At 32.1% G+C, this 17,473-nt stretch overlaps 1 protein-coding gene across 1 annotated transcript in view; it reads right to left on the bottom strand.

Moving 5' to 3' along the window:
- LOC139513793 (RNA exonuclease 1 homolog) overlaps window positions 1-17,473 on the bottom strand; it is a 59,882-nt gene that overhangs the window by 23,267 nt on the left and 19,142 nt on the right. Inside the window, exons 5-9 of the mRNA XM_071302607.1 lie at window positions 16,529-16,660; window positions 14,988-15,122; window positions 12,677-12,923; window positions 9,802-9,945; window positions 3,443-3,556 (exon numbers count right to left, since the gene is read on the bottom strand). Coding sequence (XP_071158708.1) covers window positions 3,443-3,556; window positions 9,802-9,945; window positions 12,677-12,923; window positions 14,988-15,122; window positions 16,529-16,660 — 772 coding nt within the window. The remainder of the gene's footprint in view (window positions 1-3,442; window positions 3,557-9,801; window positions 9,946-12,676; window positions 12,924-14,987; window positions 15,123-16,528; window positions 16,661-17,473) is intronic.

The raw sequence follows: 17,473 nt of genomic DNA, 5'->3' as shown, positions 1-17,473 counted from the left end.
TTTCACAAAACTCTAAATCAGTATCAAATTCAAACCAGATGCTCCGCAGGGCACAGCTTAAATACGACCGCAGAGTTCGAACACTGAACATTGGGGCAAGTATGGACACAACATTCAAGCTTGATACAGCTCTGAATTTGGATTGTGATTAAATAGTTGACACAACAAAGGTTTCTGACACATAATGAATGTGGTCTCAGAACTTAACCTTAAAAACTTTAAATCTTAAATTGGACATTACCTATTATGGTCCAATATCCAAAATCAAAATACATGGTTAGATTCAGCATATCAAAGAACCCCAAGAATTCAATTTCTGGTGAAATCAAATAAAGTTCAATTTTGGACCCTTTAGACCTGACAATGTGGACCAATTTGATAACCAGGCCCAAACATCAAAAATCTAAATACATGGTAAGATTAAGCATATATCAAAGAACCTCAAATATACAATTTTTGTTGAAATCAAACAAAGCTTAATTTTGGACCACGATTTTGGACCAACTTGAAAACTGGGCCTATAATCAAAAATCTAAATACATGTTTAGATTCAGCATATCAAAGAACCCCAAGGATTCAATTTTTGTTGATATCAAACAAAGTTTAATTTTGGACCACGATTTGGACCAACTTAAAAACTGGGCCCATAATTAAAAAAGCTAAAAGTACATGTTTAGATTCCGCATATCAAAGAACCCCAAGGATTCAATTTTTGTTGATATCAAACACAGTTTAATTTTGGACCACAATTTGGATCAACTTGAAAACTGGGCTAATAATCAAAAATCTAAGTACATAAAATTGAGAATGGAAATGGGGAATGTGTCAAAGAGACAACAACCCGACCAAATAAAAAACAACAGCAGAGGGTCACCAACAGGTCTTCAATGTAGCGAGAAATTCCCCCACCTGGAGGCGTCCTTCAGCTGGCCCCTAAACAAATATATACTAGTCCAGTGATAATGAACGCCATACTAATTTCCAAATTGTACACACATGTTTAGATTCAGCATATAAAAGAACTCCAAGGATTCAATTTTTGTTAAAATCAAATTTAGTCTAATTTTGGACCCTTTGGACCTAAATGTAGATCAATTTGAAAACGGGACCAAAAATTAAGAATCTACATACACAGTTAGATTCGGCATATCAAAGAACCCCAATTATTCAATTTTTGATGAAATAAAACAAAGTTTAATTTTGGACTCTTTAAATTTGGGCCCCTTATTCCTAAACTGTGGGGACCAAAACTCCCAAAATCAATTCCAACCTTCATTTTATGGTCATAAACCTTGTGTTTAAATTTCATAGATGTGTATGAACTTATACTAAAGTTATGGTGCGAAAACCAAGAAAAATGCTTATTTGGGCCCCTTTTTGGCCCCAATTCCTAAACTGTGGGGACCACAACTCCCAAAATCAATCCCAACCTTCCTTTGGTGGTCATAAACCTTGTGTTTAAATTTCATAGATTTCTATTGACTTAGACTAAAGTTATTGTGCGAAAACCAAGAATAATGCTTATTTGGGCCCTTTTTTGGACCCTAATTCCTAAACTATTAGGATCTAAACTCTCAAAATCAATCCCAACCTTCCTTTTGTGGTCACAAACCTTGTGTCAAAATTTCATAGATTTCTATTTACTTAAACTAAAGTTATAGTGCGAAAACCAAGAAAATGCTTATTTGGGCCCTTTTTGGCCCCTAATTCCTAAACTGTTGAGACTATAACTCCCGAAATCAATCCCAACCTTACTTTAGTGGTCATAAACCTTGTGTTTAAATTTCATAGATTTCTATTTACTTATACTCAAGTTATAGTAAGAAAACCAAATGTCTTCAGACGATGAAGACAATGGACGACTACGACGCTAACGTGATACCAATATACGACCAAAAAATTTTCAATTTTTGCGGTCGTATAAAAATCATGTAAATATAGATAAAAATCGTAACATATACCAAAATCATTTTTCAGCCAGATTTGGTTTTATATTGGGGCCGTAATTAAAAAAAAAAATCCTGGTGGCCATCAGATATCTTCAACAGTTAATCTGAAACAAAGTAGCAAACTTCATCAGCATCTCATAAAGAACATTTATGCCATGTTTGGTTTCATTCCTTTCAGTGGTTCTTTTGTCCTAACTGAAGGCATAGAAAATCATTTAAAATGCCATCATTTAATGATTCTTTGTTTAATTTGTATATAATTAATATTGTTTTATCAATTCTTATATTTTTTAAGGAGAGTAACTTAAAACAGGATTAATCAAGGGAAGTAACCGGAAATTTCTTTTGTGTTTTCAATAACAGAAAGCTTGAGACAAAAGTCGTTAATGATCATTATTTATTACAATGTTTGACACCCAAGATGTCAAATGAAGCCATTTAATTCACGGGAGAGATTCGTTTGCGCCAAAAATGCGTCCTTTTGCGCCACAACTTTTTTTCTCCAATGCTACGTTTGCGCCACATGTTTTAAAATTACATTGTATTATTTGCGCCAAAAATAAAACATAAGATTGCGCCAATTAGCAGAAAAATGACTTCCATACTCCTTTATTCGGACTTGGAACCGGCAGTTTACACGGCAAATGAAAAGGAAACATATCTTCTTTATACTGCTGCTGAAGGGGTACTTCCCAATTTAATGTATGAAGTAGCTGGTAACTTCACTTTATAGTCCAAAAACATTAACATTGAAGGTTGAAATGCATAAAACAGTTCATAATAATTCCTAACAACAATAAAGCCCATACGCATGGTGGAAACAAAGCACTGTGTCATCATTATATGTAGCTAAAACTTAATCAGCAACAGCTTCTTTTTACTCTTGTTTGGTATATCTTTATTAAATATTCAGCCAAGCAATACGTTTTTTTTTTCTCTCTTTACATAGAATATTTAATGCATTTCAAGTCATTTCTCTCCAGATGCCCATCTTCATTGTGACCTATCTCTGAACATAATTTTATGATACTTTTTAAGACAAAAATAAGAATAAATATACATTAATCACTGATATTTATGATAGATATGTGTACAAGTAAATTGGCGCAAATAAGTTCCGAATATTGGCGCAATTGATACATTTGGAAAACTAAATTTGGTGCAAATGATACCCCTGAAAAACAGTAATTGGCGCAAAAAGACTGCTGCCTAATTCACATGGTCTGTGATTTACAGGTAACAACAGACCTCATCAGTGACACAAAAAGTAATTAATGTTTACTGGTCATTCCAGCTTAAAATATCCAAAACCAAGAGATTCTATACTCCTGTGCAGTGGAGTACCGGCAAGCGGGAGATTTCTGGAATTTCGCAATTTGAGCTGGAGTCTCCTGCTCAAAACTGGAAAATCAACCTATTTTTAGTGAATAAAACTCCGAAACGTTAAATCCGAAATTATAAAGCCAGGCCAGGTGAGCTAAAAAGGGACTTACCTTTTCGTTTCCAAGCTTTAGCCCAATGATAAATACATTCTTCTTGCTTAGCATATACTCCAGTTGGATAAACAATAAACTTTTTTCCACATCTCACACATATCTTCTCATGTACTGTAAATATAGTATAAATATACATCTTTTTATTTAATTTAATATCCATATTGTATACCTCAAGACTATATTCACAGGACTTAGTCAATATTAATATGGATTTAATCTATGATGAATACATTAAATCAAACAACTTTTGGTCTTGAGTGTACCAGATAGAATTATTTTAAGAGACAAGTGAATTATTCTATTCATTTGAATGTCCCTAAGGGATGGGTTTGTGAGTTTCAACTCTACTCATAGCATTACTTTGACAGTCAATAGAATATAGCAAAGTGTCCCATATGTGTGTAATTTTGATGGTAAAAATCAAATATCAAAATAACCATACAAATATTAAACAAGAAATAAACAGAAATTCAAAATATGAAAAGAACAATTTACGAACATGTGGATTCATTGATTTCCATGGGTATCAATTTTTGTTGATTCATGAAAATGTTCATTTTCTTGGATATCAAATTCCATGGTTTTGCTTATTTCTGCATACAAGTCTTATAGAAAATTTGTCATTCGTTGAACATTTGAATTCATGGTTAAACTGTAACCACAAAATTGGTATCCAACGAATAATAATAAATCCACAGTAACTTGTTCACACAGCTAAATGTCTTGCCTGGGTGCCTGATAAGAAAATGCATATGTTGATATCAAAATGACCATACATTAACACGTTAACTAAGCAAAACAACCTAAAGTAGATATAAGAAGATGTGCAATGAGTGTCAATGAGACAACTCTCTATCCAAGTCACAATTTGTAAATATAAACCATTATAGGTCAAAGTACAGTCTTCAACACTGATCAGCTTTAAGAAGTTAGCTAACAACACCGCCGCCACCAGATCACTATCCCTTTCTTGAGCTTCTTCTGCGACAAAAGTCGCAGGCTCGACAATAAGTGATGATGTATTAAACAATTTCAGAAAGAGAACCATAACCTTGAACAAAATGCTACCAAATAGAATAATGTACACAGGTAAATGAAAATGATTAAGATGTAAGGTATACAGTATAAATGTAGAACAGGAATCAATGAACAATGACTTGTTATTCAGGGCCAATGAATCAGACACTTTATAATTAAATCTGAAAATGTAAAACATAACGTTTTGTCGAAAAAGAAAAGATTCAGATTTAAAGAAATACCGTCGAACTTTATGTGCTCCGACATCACGAAAGAGGCTATACATATGGTTATTCATCAAATTGAACTATGCAGAGAACAGTAAGAAGACATTGATACAGTCTATGAAGAATTATGCAAACTTGTTACAAAAGAAATGGAAGAAACAATACCATATCATGAGGCGTTTAGAAAAACAAAAAACATTTTAAACACGAAAAACCATTCTGGAATCAAGAATTAAGTGATTTATGGGTAACTATGCACAGTTGTGAAAAACAATTTAGGAAATCTAAAACCAGTAAAGGGAAACGTGAGACACGAGACAAATTTGTTATGGCGCAAAAGAAATTTGATAAGCGTTTACGATTTCATGAATGGAAATATGAGCAGGATTTAACTTTACAAATAGAAACTCTGAATACAGAAGATCCGAAAAAAAAATTTGGGCAGAATTACAAAAACTTGGTCCTAAGAAGAAGAATGCTATTCCGATGGAATGTGTTAATGACGATGGTTCTACGTCATTCGATGAGAAAACAGTGATAAACAAATGGGAATCCGATTTTAGAAATTTGTACATGAACAACAATGATGATTACGATGATGAATTTTATGAAAACGCATTACGATTGACCCATTGTATATACCAAATGATATACTGAATCAGAACATTCATATAGACGAAATACAAAAAGTTGTCCTACATTTGAAAGAGAAAAAAGCTCCTGGAATAGATGAAATTTATAATGAAGTGCTTAAAAATGAACCAATTATTAAACTATTGCAGGTGTTATTTCAGTTCTGTTTCGACACAGGAAAAGTTCCATCGTTATGGAGGAAAACATTAATTCGACCAATTCCGAATTCTACTTTAAATAACCGAGTGCAAAATTTTTAAGAAGACAACGGATTAATTGTTGATGAACAAAACAGTTTCAGAAGAGATAGGTCATGTGAGGATCATGTGTTTTCTTTGAATTGCCTTATTCAGGATAGGAAATTAACATTTGCTACCTTTGTGGACCTGCAAAAAGCATTTGATTATGTAGATAGGGATTTATTACAATACAAACTGCATTAAAATGGTATTGACTGAAACATGTATAATGCTATTTCTAGCTTATACATTGACACAGAATCATGTGTCTGCGTAAATGATCATCGTACAAATTGGTTCAAGTGTTCAAACAGGGTCCCCCAAGGGAATAATTTATTGCCTACAATGTTCGCTTTATTTGTCAACAATTTAGCTACTGAAATTAAAGATCTAGAAACTGGAATACCTTTTGATAATGAGAAAATCAGTCTTCTATTATATGCTGACGACATTGTTATTCTAACAGAGAACGAAAATGATATGCAACGTTGCTTAGATGTATAAATAAAGGCAACAGTAGTATACCACTGTTCAAACTCATAAATCCATGGACAAAAAGCAAAATCAGGGTAACAAACTAAAACTGAGGGAAACGCATTAAATATAAGAGGAGAACAACGACACAACACTACAATGTAACACACACAGAAACGGACCAAGCATCAGACAAAATCCCACGAGAATAACAAATATAACATCAAAACCAAATACATGTATTTGAGATAGACAAGTACAGTGACACGTCTTATCGCAATGTGAATTTACACTAAAAAATATTTACACTCAAAAATAAGAGAAAACAAACGACGCAACGTTAAAATGTAACACACACAGAAACGAACTATAATATAACAATGGCCATATTCCTGACTTGGTACAGGACATTTTTAAAGGAAAAAATGGTGGGCTGAACCTGGTTTTGTGGCATGCCAAACCTCCTTCTTTTATAGCCATGTGAAATATAACATTAAAATGACAACTCAACATCACAGGACTATAATATAAATAAATTGGAGAACACAATTGACAAAGAAACACACGAACAACAGCCAACAAAAGGCAACAAGTTCAAAATTTTAATACGCCAGAAGTGCATTTTGTCCACACAAGATCTACTAGTGACGCCCAGATACAAAAGTTTGAAAGCCAAAAGATGTGTTATACAGTTGGTGCCAACAATGGAGACTTAGTGTTAACTGTTCAAAATCAAATGTCATGCATTTTAGAAAACAGCGTTTACAATATGTAAGTCACTACAATTATCTTGGCATTATTTTTAATGATAAAATGGATTTTAGTATTGCCACCGAAACATTAGGTAAAGCTGGAGGACAGGCACCAGGAGGGATGATATCAAAGATTCACAATTTTAAGGAAGTTGCATTTAAAACATTTGAAACCCTTTTCGAGTTGTGTGTTGTACCAGTCATTGATTATTGTGCAGGTGAATGGGGATATAAAACATACCACTCCATTGAAGCTGTACAAAACCGTGCTATTAGATATTTTTTGGGATTACACAGATTTGCACCAGGAGTTTCTCTAAACAGTGAACTAGGATGGTTACAGCCAACTTTAAGACGGTGGATTTCTATGGTTAGAAGATGGAATCGGCTTGTTAAAATGGACAATGATAGACTAACGAAAAAAGCTTTTTCTTTGGAACTATAATAAATCGGGCCAGTGGAGCTCTCAGATGAAGGAAATTTTTCACAAAGTGGACATGGACAGTTGCTATGAATATGAAAATTTATGCAACATTGACCTTTTTAAAACAAAGATTATGGAATACTGTGAAAACGATTGGACTGGTAAAATCACTTCTCTCCCCAAATTAAGGACTTACATTACTATTAAACAGAAGTACGAGACTAAACTTTACATCAAAATGAACATTAAGAAACAAGAACGATCAGTTATGGCACAATTTCGCTGTGGTATTCTACCCATACCATTGAAACTGGACGATTTAGAAATGAGACTCCTGATGAACGATTTTGCACTTTCTGCGATGACAGATCTGTTGAAGATGAAAAACATTTCTTGTTGTACTGTAAAGCTTACCATAATTTAAGACAATTATTATTTGAATCAGTGAACCTTGATAAGACATTTTATTGATAATAGAACATTTGCTTATTTAATGACATTTTCATCAAAGACAAACTGCTAAATATTTAAATTTATTTTTCTGTAAAAGAAAGGAACTTCTTTATAAGTAACAATCACATTGCGTAATGCAAATTTGAACATAAGGTTTAAAGTGACTTAAAGGTCCAACGGGTCGGGTGTAAATTTATTGAACTATTGTATTCTTATTATGTAATATTATATATACTACACATGTCATTATAATAAATGATATACTTACTTACTTACTTACTTAACATGTAAACTATATAAAAATTTTAAAGTCAATGAAGCATGATTAAAAGGAGTTGCTCTATATAATCTCAATGGAATTGAGATGTGCTAAAACTCATACAACTGCTTACCAAATAAAATTTGCTAATAATGTGTGAGTCCCCCTACATAAATTAAGAAAAAATTGTAACTTAGAAAACAAATAAAACCTAAAAAATCTCTTAAACACAAAAATATTTTGACTAAGTTTCATAAAGTTCTATACTGATTTGACAAAGTTTATATCTATTTCTAAAAAATAACTGAACTTATGTGTTGACTCTACCTGACTTTATAAATGCAGAATCTATAAAGTCAGCTGGTGTCAGAATTGCTGTGTGTCACAGGCTCCAAATAATGAGGCAAGATTGATAATATTTTAAAAATTTCAGTTTAGTTTTAACAGCTGGGAGTGTGACCTTTGACATTCTGACCTGAAATTTGCTAGGTTTCTTTCCCTTTTCTATATCTTCATTCTATATAAAAATAAGAAGATATGGTATGTTTCTTATACTAGTTTCATTTCAGACCAACAAATCAAATTCAAGTTAGAAATAAAAAACTTTTCAGAAATTTCTATTTTTATTAAATTTGACTGAACAATATCTTATTGTCTCAAAAATCAATAGTCTTTACCAACTTTCCTATATTTCCATCAGTATAAATTTTGTTCCAGTTGAGAAAGGGAAAGAAACTTAACTTACGACCCTGATATCCTTTTACTAAAATTCAATTGCCTATTTTACATTCTCTTTGTGATACTTTTTTGTCCCAATTAAGAAAGGAAAATATAAGTGACCATCCAGAAATAAATTTACTTTAAACATAATGACAGACAGATGAACAAAGCAAAAATTAAAAAGATGATGCCCCCTTGCATATTATGTTATAATGGAACATAACTAGAACACCAAAATTTGATCTTAATTTTGTGGTAATAAGTATTGTGTATATGTTTCAAAACATTTGGTTGAGACAAACTAAACATAGAGAACAGAAACTGATTTTGGGATGTACGCAGGTATAGATAGATGTAGAGACAAGGGTAACACTTAATGCATAAAGTGTTGCTCTTGTCCCTGCTTACATGCTGTTCCGGTAAAATAATAGGACAACTACTAGGACGAGTAAATTTATAAATGAAATGCTTCGCTGGGCGCAGCCTGATACAACCGCAGAGGTCGAACCCTGAACAGTTGGGACAAATTTGGACACACTATTCAAGCTTGATACTGTCTGAATTTGGATTGTGATCAAATTTTTTTACATAATATAGGTTTCTGACACAAAATAAATATATTGAACAATCTTGTGCAATCGAAAATTTCTTCTTGAAAATTTTTGAAAAAAAATAAAATATGAATCCCTTTAAAAAATTGTAACCCCCCCAACCTTTTGACACCCCTGTGAAGCAATAACCCTGAAACTCAATCCCAGCCTTTCCTTTGTAGTATGGAACCTTGTTATTGTTCAGAAACTAGAAAATGCTTGTTTTTGGCCCCTTTTTGGCCCTTTATTCCTACACTGTTTGCCTCATAACCCTTAAAATAAATCCCAACCTTCTACCTGTGGTAATAAACATTGTGGTACAATTTCAGAGCCATTAAAATACTTATACACAAGTTATTGTCCTGGAATTAGATAAATGCTTGTTTTGAGCCCCTAATTCCTAAACGGTTGGGACCATCATCCCCAAAAAATTTCATAGAGATCCATTTACTTAAACTAAAGTTATTGTCCAGAAACCAATGTGTCTTCGGACAATGCAGACTACGACAACATCATACCATTATACAATCCCCAAAAAATGTTTGCGGTCGTATTAAAATATAATTACATCTTTCATTCTTCTTATATAAACTTCTCTCATTGTGTATTATAGCTAGTGATGGTTTATCTGGATTAACCATAGGAAATCCATTCTCTTTCAATTCATCTTCTGATAAAATGTACCTAGACAGTCGTTTATATAGTTCAGCACCTAGAAAGATAAATAAACAAAAAAACTGACTAGACTTGTTTGAGACAAGTGAAACAAACATTTGCCCTTGAAAAATTAGTTTAATTTGAGCAGATAATGACTGTATGAATAAAATAGAAACAATGATTTAAAATACAGGTAAGAACTGGTTATATATCATAATGTATTGTCATTTACAGAGCAGTATGCAATGATAAGGAAATGCAAATCAATTTTCTCTATCTATTCTGATATTTGATATATATATTTTTTATGGATATGTTCCACATGTCTAAGCCACAATCCTTTTATTTTTTTCTTGTTTAGTGTAAATATTTGGCACAACTTTTTGAAATTTTGATCCTCAATGCTCTTCAACTTTGTACCTTTTTGGCTTGATAACATTTTCGATATGAGCGTCACTGATGAGTCTTATGTAGACGAAACGCGCGTCTGGCGTACTAAATTATAATCCTGGTACCTTTGATAACTATAATTACCAAATTCACCTTACCACCACATTTTGTCTTGCATGAGCAATGATGTCACTGTAAGTGGAGTTTTTGTATTGCCCCTACAGCTTTTTTTCTTAAATTAAAGTAGAAAATGTAAGGAAATATATCTTTTTTATATTTTATAATTTGTTTTGATCCGACGTCATGACAAAGCCTTTTGTTGTATGACGTCAGAAGAGTGGAATAACCAAGTCGTTTCACATGTGAAATTATCTGTTTTTATTTTACTGGGAAATCAATCAATGTAATTCATTGCACCCAATGCAATACACACACATATCAATCTACAACAAGCATGTCTAAATACCATACATGTGATTCTTCCGGCAGGAGTCCGGCGGGAGATTATCCAGCTTTTCAGACCCTCTTCCGTCGATCCCGGTAAAATTTGAAATCTTCCGCTTTTTGAAAATGTCAACCTCGTAAAATTTTCAGTGCAAATTTTTGTTTACCAAATTGATAGGGACAGAGAAAAAGTCTGAGAAACTCAAAATTGATATGGGAAAAGTCTAAGAAAATTGGAAGTTTCCTGTGGTGTCAAAGGTAAAATGAGGTCGTAAAATAGGTAAAATCAGTCTGAGGTGTTTAGGATTAAACTGTATATACAACAATAAATTAAAGATAATAGGCAATAACCTGGTGATCAACTAGCTAGTTTAAGACACAAGCCTGGTTGATTAAAAGTGAAATACTGACAACAGATTAAATTGACGATTTATCTGATGCTGTTGAATTGTTGAAAACATGGAACATTTACTGAACCTGAAAGACAAATGAAATCAACTCAAATATGATATTTATGGCTTGTTTTCTATTCAAGCCAATGAAATACCTAAATAAGTATAGTTGTCTTGGACTATTCTAAAATATTTGAATTTGACAAAATGCAAACAGTATTTCATCACCAAATACCCCAGCAGTAAATAAAAGACCAAGTTTCTAGCCAAATTCAACTCTGCCTGGAGATCTTATTTCAAATGGTGCAGATCCAGTACCAAGGGTCAAGACCATGCTTACTTCACTTCATGCAAAGCTGACTATGGTTGCCCTAATTACTTGACCAAACTTATGGAGACAGCTACCAACGAGCAAGACTACAACTCTATCAATTTAACACTTTCTGTTACAAGCATGTTCAGTAGTGGTAGCAAAGTTGACAATGTAGCTTAATCAGAGATTCTTTTTGCCAACTATGTATGATGGCTGATCACTTTATCTTGAACTATACATAATGAATTAATATTTGAAAACCCCTTATCTTCTATTTTTATCAAGTAAAAAGGGATATGCAGGTGTTTAAAGGTATGGAATTATTGTTCTTTTAACAAAAAAAAGCAAGATATACAGTTTAAACACACAAACAAAACATTCTGTACGTCGATAAAAAGGTCCTAATAGTGCAGAAAACTGATTAATCAAGGGAACTTTCTAAGTCCAAGGACCATAACATTGCACAAAACCATCAGACTAGAACCAACTTGTAACTTGTCATGATAAAACTATATACCAATTTACAAATCAATATCTTAATGCATGAAGAAAAAAATAGTGGAAAACTGATTATTTAAAACAGAGGAAGTGCAAACCTAACGTCCCCTTCAACTTTGTCAGTAGGTGACTAATAAGTAAGGATGGAAGTATCTAATACTTAACCAATACTCTGGCAGGAGCATTTTTGTACTTGTGGCATTCTTTAAAATATTCATGTCATTTAATGTCAGCCAACTTTATTAATATTGATAATTCCTAAACAGATGAAAAACGATTTTTTGACAATCAAAATACAAAACTCTAAAATGGCTATTTTTTTTTTAAAATCAACAAAATCAAAAGGTATAGTTAAGACATAACAGTGTTAGAATTTCATAAGAATTAGTAAAAAAAAACATGCTCATGATTTTATGAGACATTTAAAGAAAATTATCTAGTTTTTGACATTTAAAGACCAACAACTATGAAATGCTAAAATCTCAATCTAAAAATCAAAAGGTTGCCAGAATGTATGTAACCTAACATTTTGTACTTTGTACTTGGTAAGGATTTATAAAAGCATTACTGAATGTCATCCATGTTCATGAAGGAGAACAAAATTACATCATTATCAAAATATGTCCATCCTTGATTGGAGTATAAAAAGTCAGATTCAGAATACCTGTTTCACAGGCTATATACAAAAATTTAATGTTGCTTCTCAGAACTAAAAAAATCTACTGTTTTAATATAACATTCTTCTTTACCTTTGAAATTTTCTAATTTAGACATAGTTCCAGATCTTTTCACTGTATAAGATGTCTTCATTGCATTTTTCCCTCCAAGTATAGCTTCATGTGATAACTTCATTGCATTCATTCTAGGCTGTTTTGAAGTTGTTGGTAAACTTTCTGTTATTTCATTTCTCAGTCTTTTAATAGCATTAATTGCGACATTCAAATATATGGTCTTTGTGTTACTTCTTTTGTATACTAACATTTCTTCTTCTTGGCCCTAAAACACAAGTACTTAAATAATATGTAAAGATGTGTTGATTGAACAGGGTTATATATATCATCCTGAACATATAATTGAAATCAATTAATTATATATATTCAAGAATGAACCACAACCTGAAGTAAAAAAACTGACAATCCTAGTCAATTAAAAAGAAATTGAGTCAGACACACCTACAATGTGCTTGATTCAAACAAACAACCTCAATGTTGACAGGCTAGAGATACAGAAGTTCAACAACTTAGACCACTAGGCCACTGAGGTTTCACTCACACACACACACATAAAATTTTAAAAAATTGCATTATCAAATTTAGACAATGTTTCAAGTATAAAAAAGATCTTGCTTGCTCAATTTCCTATTTCTGATAGTGTTTAAAAAAACCAAAAAAACTCAGTTCATGTTTTTTTATTTTTTTGGTTCACAGATTTTTTATATGAAAAGTCGGTCAGTAAAAAAACTAGAGGCTTTAAAGAACCTGTGCCACTAACTTTGGTCTTTGAGTGTATTTAACGAAGTACACTCTACAACATTATAGACAAGAATAGAATTCATGACAGAATTTTTTGTCTAGATGAATTTGTATTGCTTGCCATTTAGTAGGTTGAGTTTCTCTCTATCTTCTTTCGCTTTTGATCTTAAAAAATTACATGTATCATGTGTATTACAGGGTGTTTTTGCATTATCAAATTTAGACAATGTTTCAAGTATTAACACAAAAGAGGGTTAAAAAAGTGACTTTTTAGTAGAAATTGCCCTGCTGAATACTTTTTTGTGATTTAATGTATTTATTAATTTATTAAAACTCTTAAAATGAGTCTTCTTATGATTTCTGCCATTTGTCTTAATATGAGATCTAGTTTTAACAAGGAATTATTTGAATCTAGAATAATTTTGAATTCTGAAAAATTGATTGGAAATGTATGATGAAAACTAACCCAACTAAATAGGGTTAATTTAACTTTCACTATCATTCCTGTACAAACTAACTAACTCCCCTTAGTCATGTGTGCATGGCTAACCCTATGTAGTTAGGTTAGTTTTCATCATAAACAAGAATGTCTCCAAAGCATACGGATGCCCCACTCGCACTATCATTTTCCATGTTCAGTGGACCATGAAATTGGGGTAAAATTCTAATTTGGCATGAAAATTAGAAAGATCATATCATAAGGAACATGTGTACTAAGTTTCAAGTTGATTGGACTTCAACTTCATCAAAAACTACCTTGACCAAAAACTTTAACCTGAAACTCACACTATCATTTTCTATGTTCAGTGGACCATGAAATTGGGGTCAAATATCTAATTTGGCATGAAAATTAGAAAGATCGTATCATAAGGAACATGTGTACTAAGTTTCAAGTTGATTGGACTTCAACTTCATCAAAAACTACCTTGACCAAAAACTTTAACCTGAAACTCACACTATCATTTTCTATGTTCAGTGGATCATGAAATTGGGGTCAAAAATCTAATTTGGCATTAAAATCAGAAAGATCATATCAAAAGGAACATGTGTACTAAGTTTCAAGTTGATTGGACTTCAACTTCATCAAAAACTACCTTGACCAAAAACTTTAACCTGAAACTCACACTATCATTTTCTATGTTCAGTGGATCATGAAATTGGGGTCAAAAATCTAAATTGGCATTAAAATCAGAAAGATCATATCAAAAGGAACATGTGTACTAAGTTTCAAGATGATTGGACTTCAACTTCATCAAAAACTACCTTTACCAAAAACTTTAACCTGGAGCAGGACAGATGGACGAACAGACGAACAAACGAACAGACAGAGGAACGCACGCACAGACCAGAAAACATAATGCCCCTCTACTATCGTAAGTGGGGTATAACAAAGAAGATGTGGTATGATTGCCAATGAGATAACTCTCAACAAGAGACCAAAATGACACAGAAATAAACAACTATACTACCTTCAACAACGAGCATACATATATACATATATAGTCTTCATATCATCAAATATTCAACAATAACAAAAACAATCTTAAAGTTAGCAAAGATGAATGCATCTGGTATCTTATTTACATACCCTTTTAAAAGCCTCTTCTTCCCTATCACACAACTTGAGGCATTCATCAATGATCAAATTCAAATATCTTTGTCTGATGTTTGATGGGACTTTACTTCCAAATTCAGTAGGTATTTGTGGTCGTGCTAAATTTGACTAAATATAAAAAAAAACATATATAAAAATAATGTTATATTTTCTTTAAGATTCGCTAAATTAAAAGGGAACAATGTGAACAAGATTGCAATACCATAGCTGAGCTTTAACGAGCGATAAAATTAACAAATATCACAACATGGTGGCAAACAATCCTACCACGTGTGAGAGTTTTCTGTCAAATTGTATTAGAGGAGTAAATGTGTTCATAAGTTGATTCTGTTGTAAGATAGTTAACAGATGGACTAATGGACTGATGGACAGACAGCCATTTTCTTGTCTGGAGTACAATAAACCTTAAGGGTAAAAATAGAGACAAAGATAAAAATGTTTGTGTTTTTTGTTATTATGTTGAATGGCTTTAATTTGAATTATCTTTATAAGCCATTCAATTTTAAGTGAGATTTTCTGTATTCTTTTATCCTAATGACTATAGGCACAGTAACATGTCTATATCATTAAATTATTGTAGTATTTCATCAAGTGTTGACTTTTAATAGTCTTCACATTATATAAGTTAGTTGTTGGACACCTGATGTATTTATCATAACAACTCTGCATACCCTCAAACATTCAATTGGAGTATTATTTGTTACATGTCAGATTTGAATAAAATCTCATTGAAACAGCATTTTTGATAAATTTTATTTTCAATTGCATTGTATTAACAGAAATTTGTGAACCTAGACAAAAATATCAATAAGTATACCTCAAACAGTTTTAGTTAAAAAAATCATTAAGTAGTCTGAGGATAGGATTACCTTGTGCAATTTAAAATAAAGTATAAACATGTGTTTAAAACCATAAGTATAGATGCCAATACATCATGTTTAGTAACACTTTAAACTATAACAAATAAAATTGATAAGAGAACATTTATAAAGACTCAATTTAGCTTTAAGACCCTTCAAATACATTTTGTAGAACCAGAAAAAATCTTTTTCTATGCCCTAAATGTAAAGTCATTCAAATGATTTAAGGACTAACTGGATCCCTGCATATTTGAAGTGACAAAGTTATTATGCCTGTTTGATATTTTTCAAGCACTCATCTTTATACTTATGTTCATAGTTCTACCCTATTCAAAGAAATACTTAAATTTTATCACAGTCATAAAGATATTATCAACATTCAAGTATTCATCCCTTTGCTCAACATACTGACGTAGATTTTATGCCCAACAAAAGCACAAATGAAGTCAAATAACTTCAACAAAAAAAGCAAAAATGAGGTCAAATAACTAAAAATACACAAATGAGGTCAAATAACATCAACTGAAACTTTACACTTTGATGGAAACATAAGGATTGGAATCAAGCGTATTGTTTAAATAATTCTAAGTGCATGAACATAAAATTAAATGAGACGTAATGATTTATGGTATAAGGGTTAAAAATAAATAATACCACATCTGGAATTCTAGCTTGGCGTTTCTTGGTCTTTGATGCAGTAGACACCACTGTTATTCTTGAATTACTTGAACTGGACTGTTGTATGTGATCTCCCTTAGATTTGTTGTGTGACAGAGTTGGTTGATGCTGAAATGTAGTGGCTGTGATTGTTATAATTGATGATGATGATGACCAATACATAACATTCCACTAAACTCACAGACTGTCTGTGAATATCATGCTACAAATTAATGTAAATCAACTAATTTTCAAGAGCGATTTATTTTTGTGAGTTTGGTGAGTAGAAAATAACGCAAATATGTCGTAAATCTAGGATATTTCCTTATTAAGATATATCAAGTTTATTAGAAAATCATGAAATTAAATCGGCGCAACATGGACAAGAAAGGGTTAAATGCAAAATAATGTATTTGTGAAAACAGGCTCAAGTTTCACATAAAACCAGATGCTCCGCAGGGCGCAGCTTTATATGACCGCAGAGGTCGAACCTTGAACAGTTGGGGCAAGTATGGACACAACATTTAAGCTTGATACAGCTCTGAATTTGAATTGTGAATAAATAGTTGACACAACATAGGTTTCTGACACGGAATGAATGTGGTCTTAAAACCATAAAAAATTTTAATTGGACATTTACCTATTATGTACCAATATCCAAAATTTAAATACATGGTTAGATTCAGCATATCATAGAACCCCAAGAATTCAATTTTTGATGAAATCAAATAATGTTCAATTTTAGACCCTTTATACCTCAATGTGGACCAATTTGATAACCGGGCCCAAATATTAAAAATCTAAATACATGGTTAGATTCAACATATTGAAGAACCCCATATATTCAATTTTTGTTGAAATCAAACATAGTTTAATTTTGGACCCCGATTTGGACCAACTTGAAAACTGGGCCAATAATCAAAAATCTAAGTACATGTTTAG

The sequence above is a fragment of the Mytilus edulis genome, chromosome 1 (genome assembly GCF_963676685.1).
Source record: "Mytilus edulis chromosome 1, xbMytEdul2.2, whole genome shotgun sequence".
In the NCBI taxonomy this organism is placed as follows: Eukaryota; Metazoa; Mollusca; class Bivalvia; order Mytilida; family Mytilidae; genus Mytilus; species Mytilus edulis.
The sequence above is the reverse complement of the archived record's forward strand: the minus strand, read 5'-3'. Positions and strand labels throughout refer to the sequence as shown.